Raw genomic sequence first — 25,156 nt, 5'->3', positions numbered from 1 at the left:
CAAAAAGCCATATTTAACACACATACAGCAGCCTCTACTGGATGTTAATAATACTTTGATGGAGGCAGCAGCCCTTAACAACTTCTTGAGTACCAAGTGAAGGCCAAAGATTGTCTTCCAACTCCAGGATTACACATGCAAGCTGTTTTCAATAGTAGCTGCACTAAAAGTGGCTTTCGGGACAGTGATTACCCACTTTTTCAGTCTTGGTTCCAGAAGTATTTTTCCCATTCATTTTCTTCATAGACATTTAAAACGATCTTCAGTGAAGAGTTCTAAACCATGAAACAAACCAACCAGCTCTGAGATGAAATCACAACATTACAAACTTTGATTTAAAGCAAAAATGTATATAAAATTGAAAAAAAGACAGGTATCAGACTGTGTGTTTATATTCTTTAATGAGGGAATGAACTACTCATTTCACAAATATTGTGAATGACATAATCGAATCAAAAATGGTGGTACAATACCACACCTTTGACTTATGGTCATTAATTATACATACGCACACAATATGTACAGTATATGTAAGTGATAATCCACGGCTAGGTGTGTGTTAAGTGATTTTAATGCACAACATGGAGGTGAAGAACCACATCCATGAAGTGCATTCAAATCATTTAGCGCACACCTAGCTGTGGATTATCTTGCTTATACCATGGTCACTTACCAGCATTGAATATTTACAGCTGTCATTGGTTTTTGCAGCGCAAATTTCAACTGGAAGAATAACAAAAACGGCTAACTTTATCTACGGGTCGCTAGATCTTGTGTTCTACCCATTCTAAATCAGACACAGAGATGAAGCAGTGTGATAATATTACATTTATTTTGAATAAATTAAAAGCTGTACAAATAATTTGAGTTTTTTGGAGACCACACACTCTGTAAAAACTGTGAATTGATATGCACAATCCAAAAATAATAATAGCCACAGAATGTAGAAAGGTTGGCACTCCTAAGAACACGTAATATTTGATTTCCATTTTTTGTAATTTTCAAAATAATGAGGAAAATCCGGCACTTAGGATGTGACAATTGTAAAAGTGGCACTTACAGTACATGATGAGGGGAAAACCCATTCAAAACACTCTGAAACCTGCAGACTTTGACCTCTGAGACATCTGTATGGTATCCATTAAGAATTAAATTGTGATATGGCCTTGCGTGATTGTTAAACCGCAGAAGGCTGCATTTTATAAAACAGTCTGCATTCAGTGCTTCAGTCAGTGATGCGTGATCAAGCGCCGCCCTCTAGTGGGTGTGTGCTAAGCAGTGCAGCAATTTTAGATGATGTTTATCATATTACATTTAAATGTTCTTGCCTCGTGTTGTGGGTCAGCGAAGGACGCATTTGATAGGTCCCGGTTTCCTTCTCTCCCCCTCTGTGCAAAATAGAGTATATCTGAATGTCAAACCATTGTTTCCTTACTAGGAAAATGCTGGTATATTCTAATTATCTCCAGGTTGGACTCAGTAATACAGGGCTAATGTACACTAGTCTCTCTTCTGATTTTTTCCTGTAGCACTTCACTGTTGATTTAAAGACAGCATTGGATGACTCAATGATGCTTTGTTTTGTGATATGATGGTTAATCCCGGCTCTGAGACTCATCAGACTTGATACAATATAATCACGTCCAGAGGTCATTTGAACAGGCATAAAAATCTCACAGTGTCTCATTACGGAGGACTGCAGAGTAGGCGCATTAAGATTGAACGGTGATTACAACAGACTGGAACTACCTTTGCATTAAATGGTTTTAATGCACATATTACGACCAATCAGAATTGAGTATTCGAATAGACCATGGTATAAATATATATATATGCCTCACAGCAGGATCCAGTCTTGCCTCCTGTGAGAACATCTCGAGTCTATATTGGACAGATTGATGAACTCAATTGAAAAATGTAGGCAACAGTAGGCTTATGTTTAATGATAGGGGAATAAAGCAAACAATATCTTATATTCTAAAGCCACTTTTTGTAATGACTAATAAATGCTTTACTGGTCTTTAAGGTATTTGAATTATCTGAATTATTATATTAATTAAATAAGTTACATTTATAGTGGTAATAATTAAAGGCAATTATAAGTCTCATATTATGTATATATAGTGAATTATCTTCACTAAGGAGGGGTCCAACAAATATTGATGTGTGATTAATTGCGTTTTGATCAATTAATCGGCACATCATGTAATTTATTCGATTACAAATTTTAATCGATTGAAAGCCCTATTAAGTATATATAAAAAATAAAATGTAAACTCAAATAACCATGCCCCTAGACTGTACGTAAATTCAGAAGGGGTACTATACTGTATATACACTATATATTACTGTGTGTGTGCATGTGTGTGTATACTGTATATTAGGGCTGTCAATCAATTAACATTTGTGATCAAATTAATTACATAAGCCAATTAATTATATTATTTGCATATCAACATTTGCTGAAAAGGCCCCCAAATAATATAAATATAATAATTCAAAAGACATAACATTATTGTGGCAGATGAGTTATGCATTGATCAGACAATACGAAAAAAAAGTAGCTTTAGAAGTTAACATATTGTTTGTTTTATTTCCATATCATTGAACATAAGCCTATCGCTGGCCTTCAGCCTAGTTACGCAATCCATTTTGCGATTGAGTCAATCTGTCCGAGATAGACCTGAGGGCTATTCTCACAGGACGCATTCTTGAGTTCCGTCTGTACAAATTGCACCTCACTGTGGTTGCGTCACATTTCACTGGTTTTCAGGGTCTCTAGTCATAAACACTGTCATAAAAGACCCCTGCATTCTGGTGGCATTTCAAGCTTGAATTGGTTAGTAGGAAAATTCTTTATTACAGCATAATCAATTGTGTTAATTTTTTATTTTTTAACACATTATATTTTATATAATTAATCACACTGAATTAACGTATTAAATCAACAGCATATATATATACACACACACACACACACACACACACACACACACACACACACACACACACACCATTAAAACCACCTGCCTTATATTGTGTAGGTCCCCCTCGTGCTGCCAAAACAGCACCAACCTGCAACTCAGAATAGCATTCTGAGATGCTGTTCTTCTCACCACAATTGTACAGAGTGGTTATCTGAGTTACCATAGACTTTGTCAGTTCCAACCAGTCTGGCCATTCTCCGTTGACCTCTCTCATCAACGAGGCATTTCCGTCCACAGAACTGCTGCTCACTGGATGTTTTTTGTTTTTGGCACCATTCTGAGTAAATTCTAGAGACTTTTGTGCGTGAAACTCCCAGGAGATCAGCAGTTACAGAAATATTCAAACCAGCCCGTCTGGCACCAACAATCATCCATGCGATTATCAAATCAGCCAATCATGTGGCAGCAGTGCAGTGCGTAAAATCATGTAGATACGGGGCAGGAGCATCAGTTAATGTTCACACCAACCATCAGAATGCGAATTTTTTATCTCAGTTATTTTGACCGTGGCATGATTGTTGGTGCCAGATGGGCTGGTTTGAGTATTTCTGTAACTGCTGATCTCCTGGGATTTTCACACACAACAGTCTCTAGAATTTACCCAGAATGGTGCCAAAAACAAAAAACATCCATTGAGCAGCAGTTCTGTGGACGGAAATGCCTTGTTGATGAGAGAGGTCAATGGAGAACGGCCAGACTGGTTCGAACTGACAAAGTATACGGTAACTCAAATAACCACTCTGTACAATTGTGATGATAAGAATAGCATCTCAGAATGCTATTCTTAGATGCGGGTTGGCGCTGTTTTGGTGGCAGAGGGGGACATACACAATATTAGGCAGGTGGTTTTAATGTTGTGGCTGATCGGTGTGTGTGTGTGTGTGTGTGTGTGTATGTATATACACATATATATATATCTATATACACACACACACACATACAGTACTGTGCAAAAATTTTAGGCACTTGTGAAAAATGTTACATAGTGTGGATGTCTTCAAAAATAATGACATAAATAGTTTTCATTTATCACTTAATGTCATACAAAGTCCAGTAAACATAAAAAAGCTAAATCAATATTCGATGTGACCACCTTTGCCTTTAAAACGGCACCAATTCTCCTAGGTACACCTGGACACAGTTTTTCTTGGTTGCTTCTTGGAGAATTCGCCACAGTTCTTCTATCTGTTTAGGCTGTCTCAGTTGCTTCTGTCTCTTTATGTAATCACAGACTGATACAATGTTCAGTGGGGGGCTTTGTGGGGACCATGACATGTGTTGCAGAGATCCCTATTCTTCTAATCTTTTCTATTTGCAAAAGTAATGTTTGGGAGTCTATCATTTATATTTCCTATTGACACACTAAAGCTGAAGATATAAAAAACCATCTTAAGACAAATGCTTTTTTGAAACATCTTAAGTGCCTAAGGCATTTGCACAGTACTGTAAATATATATATATATATATATATACACACACACACACACACACACACACACACACACACACACACAAACACACACACACACTCTGGTGGCCAAAAATATTGGCACCCTTGGTAAATATGATCAAAGAAAGCTGTGAAAACAAATCTGCATTGTTTATCCTTTTGGTCTTTCATTCAAATAATTCACTAAAATCTAACCTTTAATTGAAGTAAAACAATTGAAAGAAGGGAAATATCTAATTATTAAATAAATATTTTTCTCCAAAACACATTGGCCACAATTATTGGCACCCCTAGAAATTCTTATGAGTAAAATATATCAAGTATATTCCCATTAATATTTTAATTTCTTTAGTGCACCTGGGTGACTAGGAACATGAAATTGTTCAGCCATGACTTACTGTTTCACAGGGGTATAAATATGAGGTAACACACAGGCTAAATTCCCTTAATCATCAATCACAGTGGGTTAGACTAAAGAATATAGTTCTGATGTGGGGCAAAAGGTTGTTGAGCTTCACAAAATGGGAAGAGGCTATAAGGAAATAGCCAAAGCATTTAAAATACCCATTTCCACCATCAGGGCAATAATAAACAAGTTCCAATCAACTGGAGATCTTAAGAATTGGCCTGGAAAAGGACGTGTGTCTATATTGTCTCCACGCACAGTGAGGAGGATGGTTAAAGTGGCCAAAGAATCCCCAAGGATCACAGCTGGAGAATAGCAGAAATTAGTTGGGTCTTGGGGTCAGAAAGTCTAAAAAAAAAATATCAGACATCACCTACATCACCACAAGTTGTTTGGGAGGGTTTCAACAATAAAAGCCTCTGCTCTCATCCAACAACAAACTCAAGCATCTTCAGTTTGCAAGACACTACCGGATTTTCAAATGCGACCAGGTTCTATGGTCAGATAAAACAAAAAAATAGTTTTTTGGCAGCAAACACCAGAGATGGGTTTGACACACACAGAGATGAAGTACCACCCAATGCCCACGGTTAAATGTGGTGCTGCATCTTTAATGTTGTGGGGCTGTTTTTCTGCCAGAGGTCCTAGACATCTTGTTCAGATACATGGCATCACGGACTCATATCAAATACCAACTGATAAAAAATCAAAAACTGGCTGCCTCTGTCAGAAAGCTTAAAATGGGCCCTGGTTGGATCTTCCAGCAGGACAATGATCCAAAACAAACATCAAAATCTACACAAAAATGGTTCACTGACCACAACATCAAGGTTCTGTCATGGCCATCCCAGTCCCCAGACCTGAACCCCAAAGAAAATTTGTGGGGTGAACTGAAGAGGAGAGTCCACCAACATGGACCTCTGAATTTGAAGGATCTGTAGAGGTTCTGTATGAAGGAATGGTCTCAGATCACTTGCCAGGTGTTCTCCAACCTCATTAGGCATTATAAGAGAAGACTCAGAGCTGTTATCTTGGCAAAGGGAGGTTGCAAAAAGTATTGAATAAAAGGATGCCAATAATTGTGGCCAATGCATTTTGGAGAAAAATATTTATTTCATTATTAGATATTTCCCCTGTTTCAATTGTTTTACTTCAATTAAAGGTTAGATTTTTGTGATTTAAAAAAAAATGAAAGCTCAAAAGGATAAACAATGCAGATATTTTTTTCACAGACTTCTTTGCTCATATTTACCAAGGTTGCCAATATTTTTGGCCACAAATGTGTGTGTGTGTGTATATATATATATATATATATATGAATAATGTGTGTGTGTGTGTATGAATTAGTGGGCCGATTTGCCATGATTTACATTTCCATGATAACAGCAAATTTTCTGATTGGTAGATCTCTCTTCAGGGTTATCGGTAGTGTAGTTCTTCACTGGGAATTTGGTTATCAAATTAGATTTTTTTGAAAACACTGACTTGTGGCTTCTACAGAAGCATACATTATTGTTTAACAATCTCAGAGCTCGTGGTAGGTCTGCCTTGAAAGGCGTATACATTATCATTAAAATGTACTTTCTCTGCAGAGAAAATAAATGGGAGCTTTAACTCTGGAACCCGATTGTTGTGCTCCATTGTAATGGCACAAATAGGGTGTTGCCTTTTGTAAGATGTTAGACAGTCCATAGGCAGGATAATTTGTATGGACAGTGTTCCTATGTGACTATATCTGTTCATTTGTGGTCCTCAAATATAACCTGGACTTGTTGATATGACAGAGAATTTCTTCACTGTTAGTCTGTATGTACAGCCTGTGATTGCCAGTTTCAGAAACTCATATTGTCTCAAAATCTGATGCGTTTGGTCATACAGCGGTAGAAAAAGACAACTTTAATGCAACATCACTGCCTTTATCTCTCTTTGGGGTTCTGTTGACAATATTAGTGGTATTATCTATGATAAATATGCTTTAGTTATATATTTGGGTATCTAATGCATCCATTCAAACCAGGTGACACTATGGTCATGTGATTATGTGCCAAAAGCAGTTGGTTTCATTTGCAAATTTGGAATATTGTGGATGTTAATAAATTCACAACTTTTTAAGGAAACCCTCACAGCTTTGTTTACTCGCCTCATTAAAAAGCATGAACAGAGCTGAACACTAATCCACTGTGAAGCATGTACTACATGTGGACTATATTATATAATAAAATCACAACATTTGCACTTTAACGATCACACTGGGTCATATAGCAAACTGTCTATCCATCAAAAAAACAAGTGACGCTTCCGTCAAAACCACGTCAAAATAAAAGCACGATTCAAAATAAAAGCTAGGCTCCTGAAATTGAAGAAACTGCAACAGAAATATATTACAACTGTATAGTAAAATGTAATACTCACTGTAGTAATATTAAAAATAATAATTATAATGATACAAATGAAGCAATATATCACAAGCAAGAGTGCTTTTGTACTGAATAGAAGTTTGTTAAAAAAAATGCAATGGTACGTTGAAAAGTAATTCTATTTTCACTTGTAAAAAGTTTTAAAAATTAATTTGATTAGACACCATTTTGATGAAGAAATTAAACTTTAAAACACTGAATTCTGGAAAAATAATAATAATAATAATAATAATAATAAAAAAGAAAAGATCTGAGAAAAAAAATTAAATAGATTTCAGTAGGGCCCTGCTTAAAAACACTTAAGCAATTTAAGTGCGTCTTAATTGAGACGCACTTGAAGAAAATATGCATATCTTTTAATTTATTATTTAAACTGAAATGTAACTTTAAATTGGCTAAGGAGTGTTCAATAGCACATTACCATATTAGCACATTTCTGCTGTGGTATCAAGAACCATGAAACTTCACTGGTATCGGTACCAACTACTGAAACACTAACAGCTTCGGTTGTCAAATGTTAGTTATGAGCGGCTCAATTGTTTGGTTGGTATGGTGGTGTTGCACTAAAGTCTTTTTAAGGCAAGTTGGTCCTCTCAGCAGTAAGTTTCTCCAAAACTATGTAAAAATAAAAATTTTATTAACAAATTTCAAATTAGTAATATAATCTGACATCAATGGTATCAAACATTTTGCTGCTTTAGCTTAAATCACGCAAAAGGACTTTCAGTCCACAGCTGCCATACTGAGCTTTGCGAATTGTCCCGTTAATTTTTCTGTGGGTGGCCCTTCTCCTCCGCATACCGTCTTTGACCAAAGTCTTGCATGTAATATTTCCACAAATACTTCTGGTGGCTTCCAGTGGACAATAAAGGAATATTTCTGGGTCAAAACAAGTTAAAGCTGAAGTATGTACTTTCTGCGCTACTAGTGCCACCAAACGGAATTGCAAAAATAAACATTGTATTCAAAAGAGCTTTCTGAATATGCCCCCTGTAATCAGAAATGAACAGATAGTCCCACCTCCAACACACGCCACTGGTCGAGTCAATGTTATTGTCTCTCTTGAGACGGGTTGCTCAAAACCACCGACAAGGCACCACTCACCATAGCACTTAAGTATCTTTTAATTTTATCTCCTTATTTTCCTTGTACATACTAACATGTCTACTTCACGAATAACATATGCCTTCAAGCACATCCCTGTTATCTGTTACAGACCATTTACATGATATAGATGCAAGACAAAACGCAACCCACACAACCTACGTCCTCTTTGCACTTCAGAACCTGCTCCGCTCTCTTTCTCAGTGGAACTCTGGAACTGCGAGTCAGCTGTGAACAAAGCTGACTTCATTCCAGCCTTTGCCACACAGTCCACCCTCAGCATCCTGGCACTGACAGAAATGGGGATATGTCCAGAGGATACAGCAACACCTGCTGCTCTCTCCAACAACTTGTCCTTCTCTCACACCCCTCGACACACCGGTAGGGGTGGGGGAACAGGTTTGCTCATTCATAACAACTGGACTTTTTCACCACACTCTTCTCTATGTAACAATACTCATTTTAAATTCCATGCTATTACTACAATGCAACCCACAAAAATACATGTTGTTGTCATTTATTGCCCTCCAGGTCAGCTGGCAAACTTTCGAGGAGTTGGATGTCCTGCTGTCCTCCTTCCCGGAGGATGGTAAGCCACTTGTGGTTCTTGGTGATTTCAACATAAACCAAGACAAGCCCCAGGCCATTGAACTGAATGCTCTTCTGGCCTCATTTGACTTGGAAAGACTAAGCACCACAGCAACTCTGAGATCAGCAGTTACAGAAATGCTCAAACCAGCCCATCTGGCACCAACAATCATGCCACGGTCGAACCTCATATTTACACGTAACTGTACCAACTCAAATATTCTCGTTACTCCTTTACATGTCTCTGATCACTACTTTGGTCAATTCAACATGCCTCTCCCATCTACATTAAAACAGACTCTACCTTTGGTTTCCTTTTGCCGTATCCTCCATTCTCTTTCACCCTCTCGCCTTTCACCTGCCTCTCTTCCCACACAAAATGTATTTTCCACCCTTGATGTAAACACTGCCACAGACACACTAAGCTCTACTTTAACAACCTGTCTAGACAACATCTGTCCTCTCTCCTCAAGGTCAGCACGTACTACACCACCCAGCCCCTGGCTCTCTGACGTCCTTCGTGAACATCGGACTGATCTCAGGGCAGCTGAGAGGAGATGGCGAAAATCTAAAGATCCAGCAGATCCAGGTAAGTATCAGTCTCTTCTTGCAACTTTTTCAGATAACGTTAAATCAGCAAAAACTTCCTACTACCAGAACAAGATCAACAGCACCACAGACACTCGCAGATTGTTTAGAACATTCAACATACTTCTCTGCCCTCCTCCTCCACCACCTGACACATCACTGACAGCAGATGTCTTGGCCACATTTTTTACTAATAAGGTTACAACCATCAGCAATACATTCTCAGCACCACACCTTGTCAAACACCCATCTCCTGTATGCAACTCTTCTGTCTCTATGTCCTCTCCTCTGACTGACACTGAGGTCTCTAAACTCCTCCTCTCCAACCACCCCACCACCTGTTCCCTTGACCCCATTCCTTCTCACCTTTTACAGGCCATCTCTCCGTCCATCTTACCTGCACTCACTCACATAATTAACACATCTACTTACAGGCACTTTTTCCACTACATTTAAGCAGGCTCGAGGAACCCCGCTGCTGAAGAAACCTGCACTTAACCCCACACAAATAGAACACTACAGACCAGTCTCTCTCATCCCATTCATGGCAAAAAACACTTGAAAGGGCAGTTTTCAATCAAATCTCTGCCTATCTCTCACAGAACAATGCTGCTGGATGACAATCAGTCAGGCTTCATAAGTGGACACTCCACCAAGACTGCCCTGCTGTCTGTCACTGAGTCGCAGAGACAGGCAAAAGCTGAATCCAGATCATCCGTCCTGATTCTACTGGACCTTTCTGCAGTCTTCAACACAGTCAACCATCAGATCTTACTCTCCACCCTCTCTTCGCTGGGCATCACAGGAACTGTGCTTGACTGGTTTAATTCCCATCTCTCAGGTAGGTCCTTCAAGGTAGCCTGGAGAGGCGAGGTGTCCAAGCCACATCAGCTACTTACTCGGGGTACCTCAGGGTTCAGTGCTTGGGCCACTTCTCTTCTCTATATACACAACATCACTGGGACCCATCATTCAGGCACATGGTTTCTCTTACCATTGCTACGCTGATGACATGCAACTCAACTTGTCTTTCCAGCACAACGACACCACAGTGACTGCTCGAATCTCTGCCTGCCCGGCAGACATCTCGGCCTGGATGAAGGAACACCACCTGCAGCTTAACCCAGCGAAGACTGAACTCCTTGTCTTTCCAGCCAACCCTGCTGTTGAACACAACATCACCGTGCAGCTGGGTGCAACTACAGTAACGCCTTCCAAAATGGTCAGAAATCTAGGGGCAACCATTGATAACAAAATAAATTTCACAGACCACATCTCAAAGACCGCAAGATCATGTAGATTTACACTACAATATCAGGAAGATAAGACCCTTCCTCTCTGAACATGCCACACAACTTCTTGTTCAGTCACTTGTCATAACTAGACTCGACTACTGTAACGCTCGCATTGCAGGCCTCCCTGCATGTGCAATTAGACCCCTGCAAATGATCCAGAATGCAGCAGCATGTCTGGTCTTTAATCAACCAAAGAGAGTGCATGTTACACCACCCCTTGTCTCTCTGCACTGGCTGCGGGTTGATGCACGTATCCAATTCAAGGCTCTGATGCTGGCATACAAAACAGTCACTGGGTCTGCTCCAGCATACACAAAATCATTTCTGCAGAGCTACGCACCAACTAGAAGCCTGCGGTCGGCTAAGGAATGTCGCCTTGTTGTGCCAAAACAAAGAGGCACCAAAACACTTTCCTGGGCTTTCGGCTTCATCATACCACGTTGGTGGAATGACCTTCCCAACTCCATCCGTGAAGCTGACTCACTTTCTGTCTTCAAAAAACGGCTAAAAACACATCTTTTCCATGAGCTTAACCAGTCACAAAAAAAAAAAAAAAGAAATTTCCTTGTTGCACTTTAATCTGTTTTGAATGCTATTCTGATGCTAGTGAAACTTTGTAATGCAGCACTTTTCATACCACTGTCTCCTTAAGATGATTCGCTTATGTTTTCCTCTCTTGTAAGAAAGCGTCTGCCAAATGAATAAATGTAAAACAAGCAGAAATTATAGCGCCACAGACACAGTGTTTTCAGTTTTCAAGAAAATTAACCTATGAATGGCTTACTTAAAGTTGTCTGTGCATCTTAAGCTGGGAAAGGAGAAAGTATTTTAACACTGATAAAGTTATAAACTTCAGGTTTAAGCTCAATCAACATTTGTAGCATAATAAGATTCCAACAAAAATTATTTCGCCCCATGTTACAGTAAGGCACTTACAATGGAAGGGATTGGGGCCAGTCCATAAATGCTAAAATCCACATTATTTCAAATGTATAGCCACAAGACGTAAACATTATACATATTAACATGATTTTAGTGTGATAAAATTGATTACTAAGCTTTTCTGTGTAAAGCTATATCCAATACCGGGATGACAGCGTTTCAACTAAGTTGTAATATTGGATATAACTTCACACAGATAAGGTTATTAAGCGATTTTTATCACAATAAAATCATATTGACACATATAAAGTTTACATCTTCTAGTGATCCCTTTGAAACTGTGTGTATTTTAACATTTACGGACTGGCCCCATTCACTTCCATTGTCAGTGCCTTACTGTAACAACAATTTGGGCTTTTTCTTTAAAAAAAGCTTTTTTTTTTTTTTGGTGGAAATCAACATTAAGCCACAAATGGTGTTAATTAATCTTAATTTATAGTGGGAAATAAGAATATTCCTTTAATGCTTTCTGCTGTGATTCATAAATCCAACTGTAAAGAATGTTAGACATGGAAAAAGAAACCCTGTTACAAACACAACCATTGGTACTACACATTGTAAAATATATAACATTTTTATTATAATAGATTATATAGTAATGTTGCTTTTTTGTCATACATTGTCAAATAGACCTAAGAAAAAAAAACTTACAGGTACAAATTACCTTGATATAATTCTTCAAAATAACAGTAGCACAAATCAATTGCAGGCAGTTGGAATGTTGCATAGTTCTGCAAATGCTACAAACAAAATTCATTTTATCTAGAGATGCAAACAAAATGCAAATCAAGATGACATTTGGAGTTCCTGCAGCCTAATCTTTTAAGATTAGATCTCATGAATACATCAAATATGGAAATTGTGAGATGATTTCGTTAACTGATATATTCAATAGATGAACTGAAACAGAATATTGATACTATTAGTTTGATATTCAGTACAGTAGGGCTACTATAATGCCTTTGTGGCATGGTGCAGGCACTGCATTAGTTAACATGCTTGTCTAATGTAATAGATTACAACTCTCTGACAGAAAGGAAACTGAAAAGTTATTTGTTAACAATTGATTTAAAATGTAAGGTATAAATCAGGATCAGCCTTGCTTCTGCCCTAATAGTCTGAAATGAGCTAATTTATCTGTAATTATTCAAAAGGATGGAATTAGCCTGGAATAACTCTATAATCAAATGGCTAGAGAGACAATTCCTGTCACACAAACCTTAACATCCTGCCAGGTGCCAGTTTTTACCATTTATCTGTTATATCACTGGTCGGTGACCTTTTTGACATGAAGTGCCATTTTTAATCAATCTCTCATGAACTCATCCGGGTCTCCTCACTTGCCCAACTCCAAATTTGGTCTGTTCTGGTCTGTATTAACCAGCCTACTATTCTACCATGACTTGTTTTGCTCATATTTGGTTAAGTTCAAATCTGACATGTGAGCATAGACATTGCTAGAGATGTGCTCTTTTCAAAGTAATTTTATTTTGGAGGTCACCATGTTGCTATAATGTTTCCTACTGCTGGATACACTAACACTATTGGTGGGCTGGCACAAATGGCCATAGATAACTTTAGAAAATCTGATCATAAATGAGATGTATCACCAGTAAAAGTAAGATGCCTTTCCATTTTGACCACGAATCAGTTTTCTTACATCTAAGAAGGAACACTGTGGAAGGGAAAGTGTTTGTATTCAAATTGTAGCATGAAGTACATAATGCATCACAATATGAACAAGATAAATTTATCAATGCATGAATCAAACTCACTTAGAATACTGACAATTTCTGACACGGTTTTTCATGCATCACTTTTTTTAATAATCTCTGAAGTGACAAACCATAAAGGACTGTGAAATCATGATGAAATGTTGAAACATAAAATTTTGAATTCTGATTGGCTCTCGCTCTTGACTGACCTGCTCTCTCCTTGCCATCTCAACTGCTCACCGATACTGGGTGGGGCTATAGAAGTGATAAGGTAAAGTAGGCAATGATTTGTTGTTGTGGAGGTGGTCAGATGCAAATGTCTACCACAGTGTGACATCACAATCTAGAGGAAGTAGAGAACAAGTCGTTTTGGCAGCTTGGTTTCAACAAATGCTCTTTTTGCAGTGAGGAGGAAGTTTTGAGTTCTGAAACTAACTGTATGTTTTTATAATACAATGACCTCTTATATGTCAAAAGATCAAGGAAAATTTGATTCCTCATGTCATGACCCCTTTAAAGTACTTGTAAACCTACTGAATTTCTCGCAGGAGACGGATCACATGTGCTGCAATGTCTCTTATTAGTCTCTGCATCGGGTCACTGCTCGTTTGGACAAAGTTAAACTTCTCAACTTTTCAAGTCGATTGACATGCCCACATCATGCCACCAATAAATTTTTCACTATCACTTGTGATGACAGAAAACTCTCATTAAAAATGAATTACTTTGGTCGATTGTTTTGCTGAAAATTAATCTGTATGAACGGCCATTTTGACCTGGATCTTTCAATTAGATTTGGCTGACGTAGAATGCTGTTAAATACACAAATTCATTAAGATTTCAAAAAACAAACAAAACAACAAGGTATGGTTTAAATCTGCTAATAGTTAGATAAAGATTGTTGAGAAGTATAATTTCCAGTCAGATTGGACTAGGTAGGGATTCAATTAAAGTTAAAACTATTTAGGTTTAGTATCATAGCTTTGATTGCTTGAGGCTTGGGTTGATTAAATGTACTTGGTAGGAGAACACATGAGAATGGTCTTCAGGCTGGAGCTGCTCACCACATCTTCACATCCTTCAGCTCTAGATCACCTAGTATCTCCAGCTCATCCACCTGACTCAGATCCTGCATGCGGTGCTTGTAATTAAGCTGGTGGAGCCCGTTTACTGCCACTTTAAACTGCTGAGCTTCACACAAGATGATCATCTGCCATGGAAAAAAAAAACAGGTGGCACATTCCACAAATATGAGATACTTCTGTATATTTTCATGTCCCATTACTTTTTTAAAGCTTTAATTTTGTTGGGAGAACTATTAGACATGTTAGCTAAAAAGTAGTTTCAGAGGCAAAGCAAGTTTTTTTGATAAGAAAAAAAGATATACCCCCCAAAAGATTTTGTTTCTTAAGAATAATGTGTACTGGTCAATCGTTTACAACAAGCCACGAATAACCATGAACGTGCATTAAGTAAGTATATAGAGTCAATTTATTTCTTGTTGAATTGGCATGAAAAGCTTTTGTGACAGGTGAATTCTGGTACCTCAAAGTACTGGCTGGGAGAGAAAGGAAAACTGGGCAGGGAGAGCTCCTCTGACCCCCAACATCCTGACAGGAAAGAGTTTCGGACGAAGACTCCAGCCTTGAGGCGAGGGTTTAAGTGCAAAGCAATGTCTTCTGAGTTACTGACACGCAGGTTTACAGCAAACCTACCGAGATGGAGAAAGGATGTATAAATCAATAAAGATATCAATAAATAGATGAGACATCAATCAATAATTTAATCAGAAGTGGATTAAATAAAACAGCAAAAGCATGCTTTTTCTAGGTTGAAATACACGTGGTCATGAAAAATGAAACTATAAATATTATATATAGTAAATATTCCAGTGCCGTTCTATCAGTCAAGGTTGACTGTACGATTCAGTGGAGATGTAACATATTATGAGCAGAAGCCATATTTGTGGTTAGATTATCTGCACATTGTACCTGTTTGGGGAAGCACTGATCCGACCCTTCACCATAATGGAATCTCCTGGACTCAGTCCTTTCACAAGTTTACTCTTGAATGGAAGATTCTGGAGACATAGAGAAGCACATCTAACACATGGGTTTCAAACTCAGCATGACAAAAGGCAGCATTGTTTACACCTTCTCAACAGGCTTCACAATTTGAGGTATCGTACACGTTTGTAGCACAAACGGTGTGAGTTGCACACCAACATTAAAACAAGTATGAGTAATAGTACTTGCCTTAGCAAACACATCACTAATAAAATAATTCAGATCTACAGGCCTCTTGACAGTAAGGTGCTTGTTTGTTTAGTTGGGATCTGTATTACATTTTGGCTTTATTGGTCTGGTAAAGACCTGCGTTTGAGGGTTAATTTGACCGAATAATGTCCAAGTCCTGGTTTCTGTCCAGACTGCGATGCATCTTTTTCAATTTGAGTCATTCATCCTGAAATCGAATTATCTAGTTGGATCTGCAGACAAATGTAATGCTGCCACATAATACGGATATACAGGTGCATCTCAATAAATTAGAATGTCGTGGAAAAGTTCATTTATTTCAGTAATTCAACTCAAATTGTGAAACTCGTGTATTAAATAAATTCAGTGCACACAGACTGAAGTAGTTTAAGTCTTTGGTTCTTTTAATTGTGATGATTTTGGCTCACATTTAACAAAAACCCACCAATTCACTATCTCAAATAATTAGAATATGGTGACATGCCAATCAGCTAATCAACTCAAAACACCTGCAAAGGTTTCCTGAGCCTTCAAAATGGTCTCTCAGTTTGGTTCACTAGGCTACACAATCATGGGGAAGACTGCTGATCTGACAGTTGTCCAGAAGACAATCATTGACACCCTTCACAAGGAGGGTAAGCCACAAACATTCACTGCCAAAGAAGCTGGCTGTTCACAGAGTGCTGTATCCAAGCATGTTAACAGAAAGTTGAGTGGAAGGAAAAAGTGTAGAAGAAAAAGTTGCACAACCAACCGAGAGAACCGCAGCCTTATGAGGATTGTCAAGCAAAATCGATTCAAGAATTTGGGTGAATTTCACAAGGAATGGACTGAGGCTGGGGTCAAGGCATCAAGAGCCACCACACACAGACATGTCAAGGAATTTGGCTACAGTTGTCGTATTCCTCTTGTTAAGCCACTCCTGAACCACAGACAATGTCAGAGGCGTCTTACCTGGGCTAAGGAGAAGAACTGGACTGCTGCCCAGTGGTCCAAAGTCCTCTTTTCAGATGAGAGCAAGTTTTGTATTTCATTTGGAAACCAAGGTCCTAGAGTCTGGAGGAAGGGTGGAGAAGCTCATAGCCCAAGTTGCTTGAAGTCCAGTGTTAAGTTTTCACAGTCTGTGATGATTTGGGGTGCAATGTCATCTGCTGGTGTTGGTCCATTGTGTTTTTTGAAAACCAAAGTCACTGCACCCGTTTACCAAGAAATTTTGGAGCACTTCATGCTTCCTTCTGCTGACCAGCTTTTTAAAGATGCTGATTTCATTTTCCAGCAGGATTTGGCACCTGCCCACACTGCCAAAAGCACCAAAAGTTGGTTAAATGACCATGGTGTTGGTGTGCTTGACTGGCCAGCAAACTCACCAGACCTGAACCCCATAGAGAATCTATGGGGTATTGTCAAGAGGAAAATGAGAAACAAGAGACCAAAAAGTGCAGATGAGCTGAAGGCCACTGTCAAAGAAACCTGGGCTTCCATACCACCTCGGCAGTGCCACAAACTGATCACCTCCATGCCACGCCGAATTGAGGCAGTAATTAAAGCAAAAGGAGCCCCTACCAAGTATTGAGTACATATACAGTAAATGAACATACTTTCCAGAAGGCCAACAATTCACTAAAAATGTTTTTTTTATTGGTCTTATGATGTATTCTAATTTTTTGAGATGGTGAATTGGTGGGTTTTTGTTAAATGTGAGCCAAAATCATCACAATTAAAAGAACCAAAGACTTAAACTACTTCAGTCTGTGTGCATTGAATTTATTTAATACATGAGTTTCACAATTTGAGTTGAATTACTGAAATAAACTTTTCCACGACATTCTAATTTGAGATGCACCTGTATAAGTCACTCACATGTGGTACCATTTTAAAGCTTAGATTCTGAACTTTTTATAGAATACCATTACTTATGCATTCATGTCACAAAGTAACAAAATAAAGCCTGAAAACCTCTGCACTGCAAATGAGCCCCACCTAGAGGTGATGTGGAAATATTAATATAAACGTTTTTCACATAGCACTTATATTCCAGGTTCAATACAAGTTAAGCTCAGTTGATAGCATTTGTGGCATAATGTTGATTACCACAAAAAGTTAAATTTCAACTCCATCCTTTTCTTTAAAAAAAAAACAAAAATTGAGTTACAGTGAGGCACATACAATGGAAGTGGGGTAAATTTTTGAATGTTAAAATCCTCACTTTTTCAAAAGTATAGCCACAAGACATAATATGTGTGTAAAATGACTTAAGTGTGATAAAACGTATTAATGTTTTCTGTGTAAAGTTACAGCCAATTTTACAACTTTGTTGCCATGATGATGTAATGTCAACAAACCCTAAAATGACTAGAAATGACAATTTAAACAATTTCACGGCTCAAATAATACATGAATTTTAACAGAAGGATTAATGTAATTGCATTTATACAATAATAAGCCTCAAATTTCTGCCTTTAAACCCTTTGAAAATTGGTCCCCACTTCCATTGTAGTGTCTTAATGTAACCTTGGTTTTTGCTTTTTTTTTTTAAAGAAAGGGAAGGATGGGGCCTGGTAGCTCAGCGAGTGAAGACGTTGACTACCACCCCTGGAGTCACGAGTTCGAATCCAGGGCGTGCTGAGTGAATCCAGCCAGGTCTCCTAAGCAACCAAATTGGCCCAGTTGCAAGGGAGGGTAGAGTCACATGGGGTAACCTCCTCGTGGTCGCTATAATGTGGTTCGTTCTCAGTGGGGCGCATGGCGAGTTGTGCGTGGATGCCGCGGAGAATAGCGTGAAGCCTCCACACGTGCTATGTCTCCGCGGTAACGCGCTCAACAAGCCACGTGATAAGATGCGCGGATTGACGGTCTCAGATGCGGAGGCAACTGAGAGTCACTACGCCACCAGAGGACATAGAGCGCAGCGCATTGGGAATTGAGCATTCCAAATTGGGGAGAAAAAGGGGAGGAAAAAAGAAAAGGAGGGACGAGTCTAAATTAGTTTTTGTGGTAATCAACATTATGCCACAAATGCTATTGATTGAGCCTAACTTGTATTGAACCCAGAATACTCCTTCAAATGTTTTCCTAACACCACAGTTCGAATGATTATTAACAGTATCACAAACTAAAATATGATCTCTGTAAGATCACAAAGACAAACATCTCATGTCTGCTCCGATCACTGCTTCTCTAAGCTCCAAGGAGCCAAAACTCTATATCAGCTTTAACCTTGGTCTGATTTTTTTTTTTTTTTTTTCAAAATGTGCAATTTTTTCACTTATCTGTAATCTTGCTTGTTTAAATAATCCAATGTTTTATATTAGATGTCCAACAAATTTGCAGTCAAGCAGAAAAAGCATGCATAAACAAATTATCTGCAAAATATGTTAACAACTATTAATGATAAAATGTTTGGATCTCAGCTTTCCAACGACGCCTAGATTGAGTCTTTCTAGCAAGTCAGTCCGCTGTCAGCCATCTTTGGAATGCTCTCGGGAGGCTATTTCCAGTCATGCCAGTGCAGCTCCTATCTACTTGAATGGGGGAACACCGAAACCTCAAAAACGGTTGGTCAAGAACATATTTCAAATCAGCAATACAATTGTATAATATTGATATCATAAATTGTCCTTCTTTACCTCATATTATGCTTAAAAATGCAATTTTCCCGGCTTGTATAGCTAATGCGCATGCTTGAGTTGACTGACAGGCGATGTCTGTATCTAAAAGGTGATTGGCTCTTTTACGTGTCAGACGGGACTTCCTTTCTACATCCGTTGACCATTGGGCGCTAGAGCTTCTTGGTTGGGCATTCCAATTTCTCCCATTCATTTAAACAGAAGTGACCCATCTCTGCTAAATAGTCTCTGTTCTAGTCCAGAGGCTGAGATATTCAACAAAACAGTGGGGAACATGCATGTGATCCAAAATAGACTGGATGTCTATGGTGTGAGTGTTGAGCTGCGTTAGAGTGCAACCTACATTTCCGATATGTATATTGTGATGGAAGGTGATTGAGGAAAAAAATATTTTCATCTTTTGGAATGAAATAAGACTTTTTGCAGGGAGATACATCTAACAGAACCAGAATTACATGCTAACAAATTTAGGGGAAAAAAAGAGATACTTAAATTATATACGTAAAGTATGTATGTGTTTTAGGTGAGCTTTTAAATTTGGGTGTGAACAATTGTAGGTGGCAGCCAAAAAATGCTGAGTTGAACTAGTTGAGAATTTAGCAGGTTATCATGTACTCACCAGGTCACCTGATTCCGACAAGACAGTCTATTGGATGAAAGTGGAGGTTTATACAATATTTAAGATATAATAGAGTAAGAGGAGGTAATGTAATCATACAACAGTTTCAGCAACACTATCAATGTCATTACAAAATGAAGGCATAAGATTTACAAACATTTAGTTTATACATTTATTTAATATACAGCAAGTTAATTTATAGTTGTAATCTATCTTGACTATGTCAGAAAAGAATGTGTATTCACTTACATAAGACTTCTTTTCACTTCTTTTACTCTCAGCTGCACTTGGTGATGTGACAGGGCTCTGAAAAATATCATGTTTACATGTAAAAAAAAAACAAAAAAAACAACCATTAAATCAAATAAGCTATGTTTAATTATGATTTAACAAAAAGGTTTAGTATTTTAGTATGTGTTGACCAAATAATCAATGTGATCGTCATGTACAATCTACCCTACAAACTACATTTGATTGAATACTACACTCTGCTGTACTACATTGTCAGTATTTACCCATATCCAGTAGGCTACTGTCAGTCCTGCTAAAGTTTCAATTTTTATTTAAACATGCTACTTGAAGTGGAGTGCCAATGCATAAATGCTCTAATGTTTTAAAAATGATCATTTAAAGTTTGAATTGAAAGAATGTATTACCTTACTCACTGAACTGGGAATAAATCCAATGGCCTGAATTTGAACCTTCCCAGATATAGCCAGCGTGTCCACCTTCTTGAGCTCTAACCTGTGCTTGTACTCCAGCAGGTGAGAGCCATTTACTGCCACCTGGATGCAGTAAACACAAGTAAACCAAAAGTGTTTATTTAAAACAGTATTATTTGTAAAATTATTGGCCTTTAAATGAAATGAATACATTTTATACAGAGAGCTACTTTTAGGAAGGTTCAGCAAGAGAGACTTTTAGTTAGGTGAATTTTGGCGGCAGTGTTTTATATATGTGTGTGTATGTGGAAAAAGAAAGTACACCCTCCTTGAATTCTATGGTTTTACGTATCAGGACATAATAAAAATCATCTGGTCCTTAGCAGGTCTTAAAATTAGGTAAATACAACCTCAGATGAACAACAACACAAGTCATATTACACTGTGTCATGGTTTATTTAACAAAAATAAAGCCAAAATGGAGAAGCCATGTGTGAAAAACTAAGTACACCTTATGATTCAATAGCTTGTAGAAACACCTTTAGCAGCAATAACTTCAAGTAATCGTTTTCTGTATGAATTTATCAGTCTCTTACATCGTTGTGGAGGAATTGTGGCCCACTCTTCTTTACAATGTTGCTTCAGTTCATTGAGGTTTGCGAACATTTGTTTATGCACAGCTCTCTTAAGGTCTCACCACAGCATTTCAATCAGGTTGAGGTCTGAACTTTGACTGGGCCATTGCAACACCTTGATTCTTTTCTTGTTCAGCCATTCTGTTGTAGATTTGCTGGTGTGCTTGAAATCATTGTCCTGTTGCATGACCCAATTTCGGCCAAGCTTTAGCTGTCAGACAGATGGCCTCACATTTGACTCTAGAATACTTTGGTATACAGAGGAGTTTATGGTCGACTCACTGACTGCAAGGTGCCTAATAAGACCTGCACCCCTGAGTCTTCTCTTTACTGTAGTACATGAAACTTGTGTTGAGCGGGTAGAATTCAATGAAGCTGTCAGCTGAGGACATGTGTGGCGTTTATTTCTCAAAACAGAGACTCTGATGTACTTATCCTCTTGTTTAGTTGTACCTTCCACATCTCTTTTTGTCCTTGTTAGAGCCAGTTGTCCTTTGTCTTTGAAGACTGTAGTGTACACCTTTGTATGAAAGCTTCATTTAAAGAACCAAATAGCTTTCAGCTGTGTTTGATATGATGGCAAGTGATTTTCTAGTACCAAATTAGCAATTTAGCATGGTTACTCAAGGATAAGGTGTTGGAGTGATGGCTGCTGGAAATGGGGTCTGTCTAGATTTGATTAAAAATGACTTTTTTCAAATAGTGATGGTGCTGTTTTTTACATCAGTAATGTCCTGACTATACTTTGTGATCAGTTGAATGCCACTTTGGTGAATTAAAGTACCAATTTCCTTCCAAAACAGCTAAATCTGTACATTATTCCAAACTTTTGGCCGCCAGTGTGTGTATATTGTGTAGGTCCCCCCCGTGCCACCAAAGCAGCGCCAACCCGTATCTCAGAATAGTATTCTGAGATGCTATTCTTCTCACCACAATTGTACAGAGCGGTTATCTGAGTTATTGTAAACTTTGTCAATTCGAACAAGTTTGGCAATTCTGTTGACCTCTCTCATCAACAAGGCATTTCCATCTACAGAACTGCTGCTCACTGGATGTTTTTTGTTTTTGGCACCATTCTGAGTAAATTCTAGAGACTGTTGTGCGTGAAAATCCCAGGAGATCAGCAGATACATAAATACTCAAACCAGCCCATCTGGCACCAACAATCATGCCATGCTCCAAATCACTGAGATCACGTTTTTTTCCCCATTCTAATGGTTGATGTGAACATTAACTGAAGCTCCTGACCGTATCTGCCTGATTTTATGCACTTCACTGCTGCCACACGATTGGCTGACTAGATAATCACATGGATGCAAATGGCAAAAATGACAAATTATGCATTATTTACTGCATATATTATATATTACTTAAAGGTGCACTCAGTAATACTCCTAAAGAAATTAATTGTAATTTTGAAACATATGTATAAAATCTCTCTTTTATTCTACATGGGGGAGGGGCGCCCTCATGGGGGCTGCCACTTTAGAATCACATGACTGAATACTACTCACTTAATCTCAGTAACCGTCTTTTTTTTTTGACACTTTCACTCTTGGACTAAATTAATCATGGCTGATTGTGAATAGTGAATTTCTACAATGGCATCTGTAACTGAAAACTACTGATTTTGAATAATGCTGCATCCACACCTCTAGGTGTCACTGTAAGTCCAAGATGACATGAGCAAAAAGTTACTGAGTGCACCTTTAAATCATCAGAGTGGTTAAAGCTTCTTTTACTGATCTCGTGTGAATTCTACTCATAGAATGAAGCATGAAGTCACTGATAACACATTTTAATGTCGTATTAATTGATGTTTTACATGTAGTCTTGATATTTAAATACTCCTCTAAACGCCTCCCACAGTGGTGTGGCGGGTGTCTGAATGTTTGCAAACAGTATGTCGTCGCTCAGCTGTTCCGAACTTCTTTTTGACTCTGAGTGAAGGATGAAGCACATTGCCGTGAGTGTTCCGGGCCTCATACATTTCTTACCTTGAACAGATCTTTCTGTACGAGTATGATGATCTCAAAGGCAGCGCCGTGTCTGAAGGGCATCAGGTAATGGATCTCCTCTCGTCCCCAACACTCCTTCTCGAGTGTGTTACAGACAATGTACGGCGACCACTTGAAGCGAGGGTTAAAATGAAAGGCCACGTCTGCCCTAGGCTTCATGCTGTACCCGCAGGTCAGGTCAATCTGAAATCTAAAAGTGAATTTACAGTTTACAATGTTTACCTCACTGTTTGGGTAAGCTGTAGACAATACAGCAAAATTCAAATGTGATATGAAAATAGAGCTTCTTTGATACATAGATTCTTCTTCTTTTTCCATGTTTTCTTGCAATATTCCTCATGCCAGGTTTGACATCAGTACAAATGCCAATAGATCTTGCATATGCCGTAACTGATCTCAACACATCAATGCTGTTTCTCAATGCTAAGAGTGCAAAGAACGGACTTGCGTTCTTATAAAGACCTGTTTTGCCAAGCTACCTTGAAAGAACAATCTCGGAAGGCCAGGAGGATGTAGATTCTATCTATGCGAGTTTTGAGATGTGCTATGATATTCAACAACCTCATTTCTTTTGGCGGTGGATAATGATATCGAATGGGTCCACAAGAACATAAGGACACACACTGAGAAACAGCACAAGTTTAAATTTGCACAAGTCTGAATGATATTTGAGAGCTACAGGAGTGAATTATTTATTTTTTTCCAGAAAATAATGACTTAAATTACAGTCTGTGCAGCCTCACACAAAGCTACTGAATGGCTTCAGAAGACTTTAAGAATTTAGGGCACAAAACATTTATCTTCTTTTCATGGCACTTTTTTTTCCCCCTTCTTTATTTATTTATTTATTTATGTATTTATTTTTTCAAGATTGACAGCCCCTGGACGCTAAATGCTTTCAAAAACCCTCCTTATGTGTTTCAAGGAAGAAAGACAGTCATACATGTTAGAATAACATGAGGGTGACTATTCCTTTCAGCATGGCTGTGCGTCTCACTGCTGAACTGAAAGAAGACTGGACACATTAAATATTACTGCAGTGCCACAGTAAACGACAGAAAGTTCAAGGTTCAAAGTTCTAATATGAAACCAACTTCAGCTTTGTCCTTACCTGTCAGCATTACTGAGCACACTGCCCTGAATGAGCACCATCTCTCCGGGATGTAGTCCACCCAGGATAGTCCCAGCATAAGGAATCGTCTGAATGTAGAAATTTAAATCATGAGACTCAGCTAAGACTCAGCTGTGCACTTACTTCTGGTTTGGCCAACCCATAATTCTATCATTTAAAGCCTGGACGCTTTCTAAACAGTAAAACAATTAAGGCGTTAACTGCTGTGGAAGTATATGAAGGTAAATAGACTAAAATAGTCAACTACAGTGATAGAATAGATAGAACAGTCAACTTCAGTGAACTCCAAACCTGGCAGACTACATACAGTAGATAACAAGCACTGACAAATAAGTAAAAAAGGAAAAGTACAGTAAACCTTACTGGATTCAATACTGTTTGTTTCGGATTTGCGACAGACATGTTGTCGATACTGTTATGACAGAAGTCTCTTTATGATGTTAATATGTGTTGTCCGTTCAGATGATGACGAAAATATCAACACTTTCTGCACTTTCACTTCCGCATGTGTGAAAGGCGCGTAGGATGAGAGTGCGAAATGAGCGCGACGCATTCAGTGACCAATCAGACCGTGACATAAGCGCGACGCGTTCAGTGACCAATCAGAGCGCGACATGAGCGCGACGGGTTCAGTGACCATTCAGAGCGCGATGTGAACACGACGCGTTTACTGACCAATCAGAACGCGACATAAGCGCGAAGCGTTCAGTGACCAAT

General features: G+C 38.5%; 2 protein-coding genes across 13 annotated transcripts in view; one reads left to right on the top strand and one right to left on the bottom strand.

The window, feature by feature from the left end:
- zdhhc14 (zinc finger DHHC-type palmitoyltransferase 14) overlaps nucleotides 1-12,182 on the top strand; it is a 70,066-nt gene extending 57,884 nt beyond the window's left edge. Inside the window, exons 9-12 of one of the 6 annotated variants that reach the window (XR_007892995.1) lie at nucleotides 8,545-9,151; nucleotides 9,426-9,541; nucleotides 10,143-10,381; nucleotides 10,577-12,182. The gene's annotated coding sequence lies outside the window, so the exon portion shown is untranslated. Of the gene's footprint in view, nucleotides 1-8,476; nucleotides 10,382-10,576 lie in introns of all 6 variants that reach the window. The other 5 variants (XR_007892996.1, XR_007892994.1, XR_007892992.1 and 2 more) reach the window with 5 other exon arrangements.
- lgals8a (galectin 8a) overlaps nucleotides 1-24,963 on the bottom strand; it is a 28,603-nt gene extending 3,640 nt beyond the window's left edge. For 2 of the 7 annotated variants that reach the window (XM_051654869.1, XM_051654865.1), the window contains exons 1-9: nucleotides 24,803-24,963; nucleotides 24,419-24,507; nucleotides 23,287-23,497; nucleotides 20,649-20,777; nucleotides 20,242-20,298; nucleotides 19,993-20,019; nucleotides 15,484-15,572; nucleotides 15,038-15,203; nucleotides 14,557-14,702 (exon numbers count right to left, since the gene is read on the bottom strand). In XM_051654869.1, coding sequence (XP_051510829.1) covers nucleotides 14,557-14,702; nucleotides 15,038-15,203; nucleotides 15,484-15,572; nucleotides 19,993-20,019; nucleotides 20,242-20,298; nucleotides 20,649-20,777; nucleotides 23,287-23,497; nucleotides 24,419-24,507; nucleotides 24,803-24,841 — 953 coding nt within the window. In that variant the 5' untranslated portion in view covers nucleotides 24,842-24,963. Of the gene's footprint in view, nucleotide 1; nucleotides 276-12,332; nucleotides 14,703-15,037; nucleotides 15,204-15,483; nucleotides 15,573-19,992; nucleotides 20,020-20,241; nucleotides 20,299-20,648; nucleotides 20,778-23,286; nucleotides 23,498-24,418; nucleotides 24,508-24,802 lie in introns of those variants that run through there. The other 5 variants (XM_051654868.1, XR_007892999.1, XM_051654867.1 and 2 more) reach the window with 5 other exon arrangements.
- Nucleotides 24,964-25,156: the final 193 nt, after the last annotated feature.

The sequence above is a fragment of the Myxocyprinus asiaticus genome, chromosome 25, assembly GCF_019703515.2.
Source record: "Myxocyprinus asiaticus isolate MX2 ecotype Aquarium Trade chromosome 25, UBuf_Myxa_2, whole genome shotgun sequence".
Lineage (NCBI taxonomy): Eukaryota > Metazoa > Chordata > Actinopteri > Cypriniformes > Catostomidae > Myxocyprinus > Myxocyprinus asiaticus.
The sequence above is the reverse complement of the archived record's forward strand: the minus strand, read 5'-3'. Positions and strand labels throughout refer to the sequence as shown.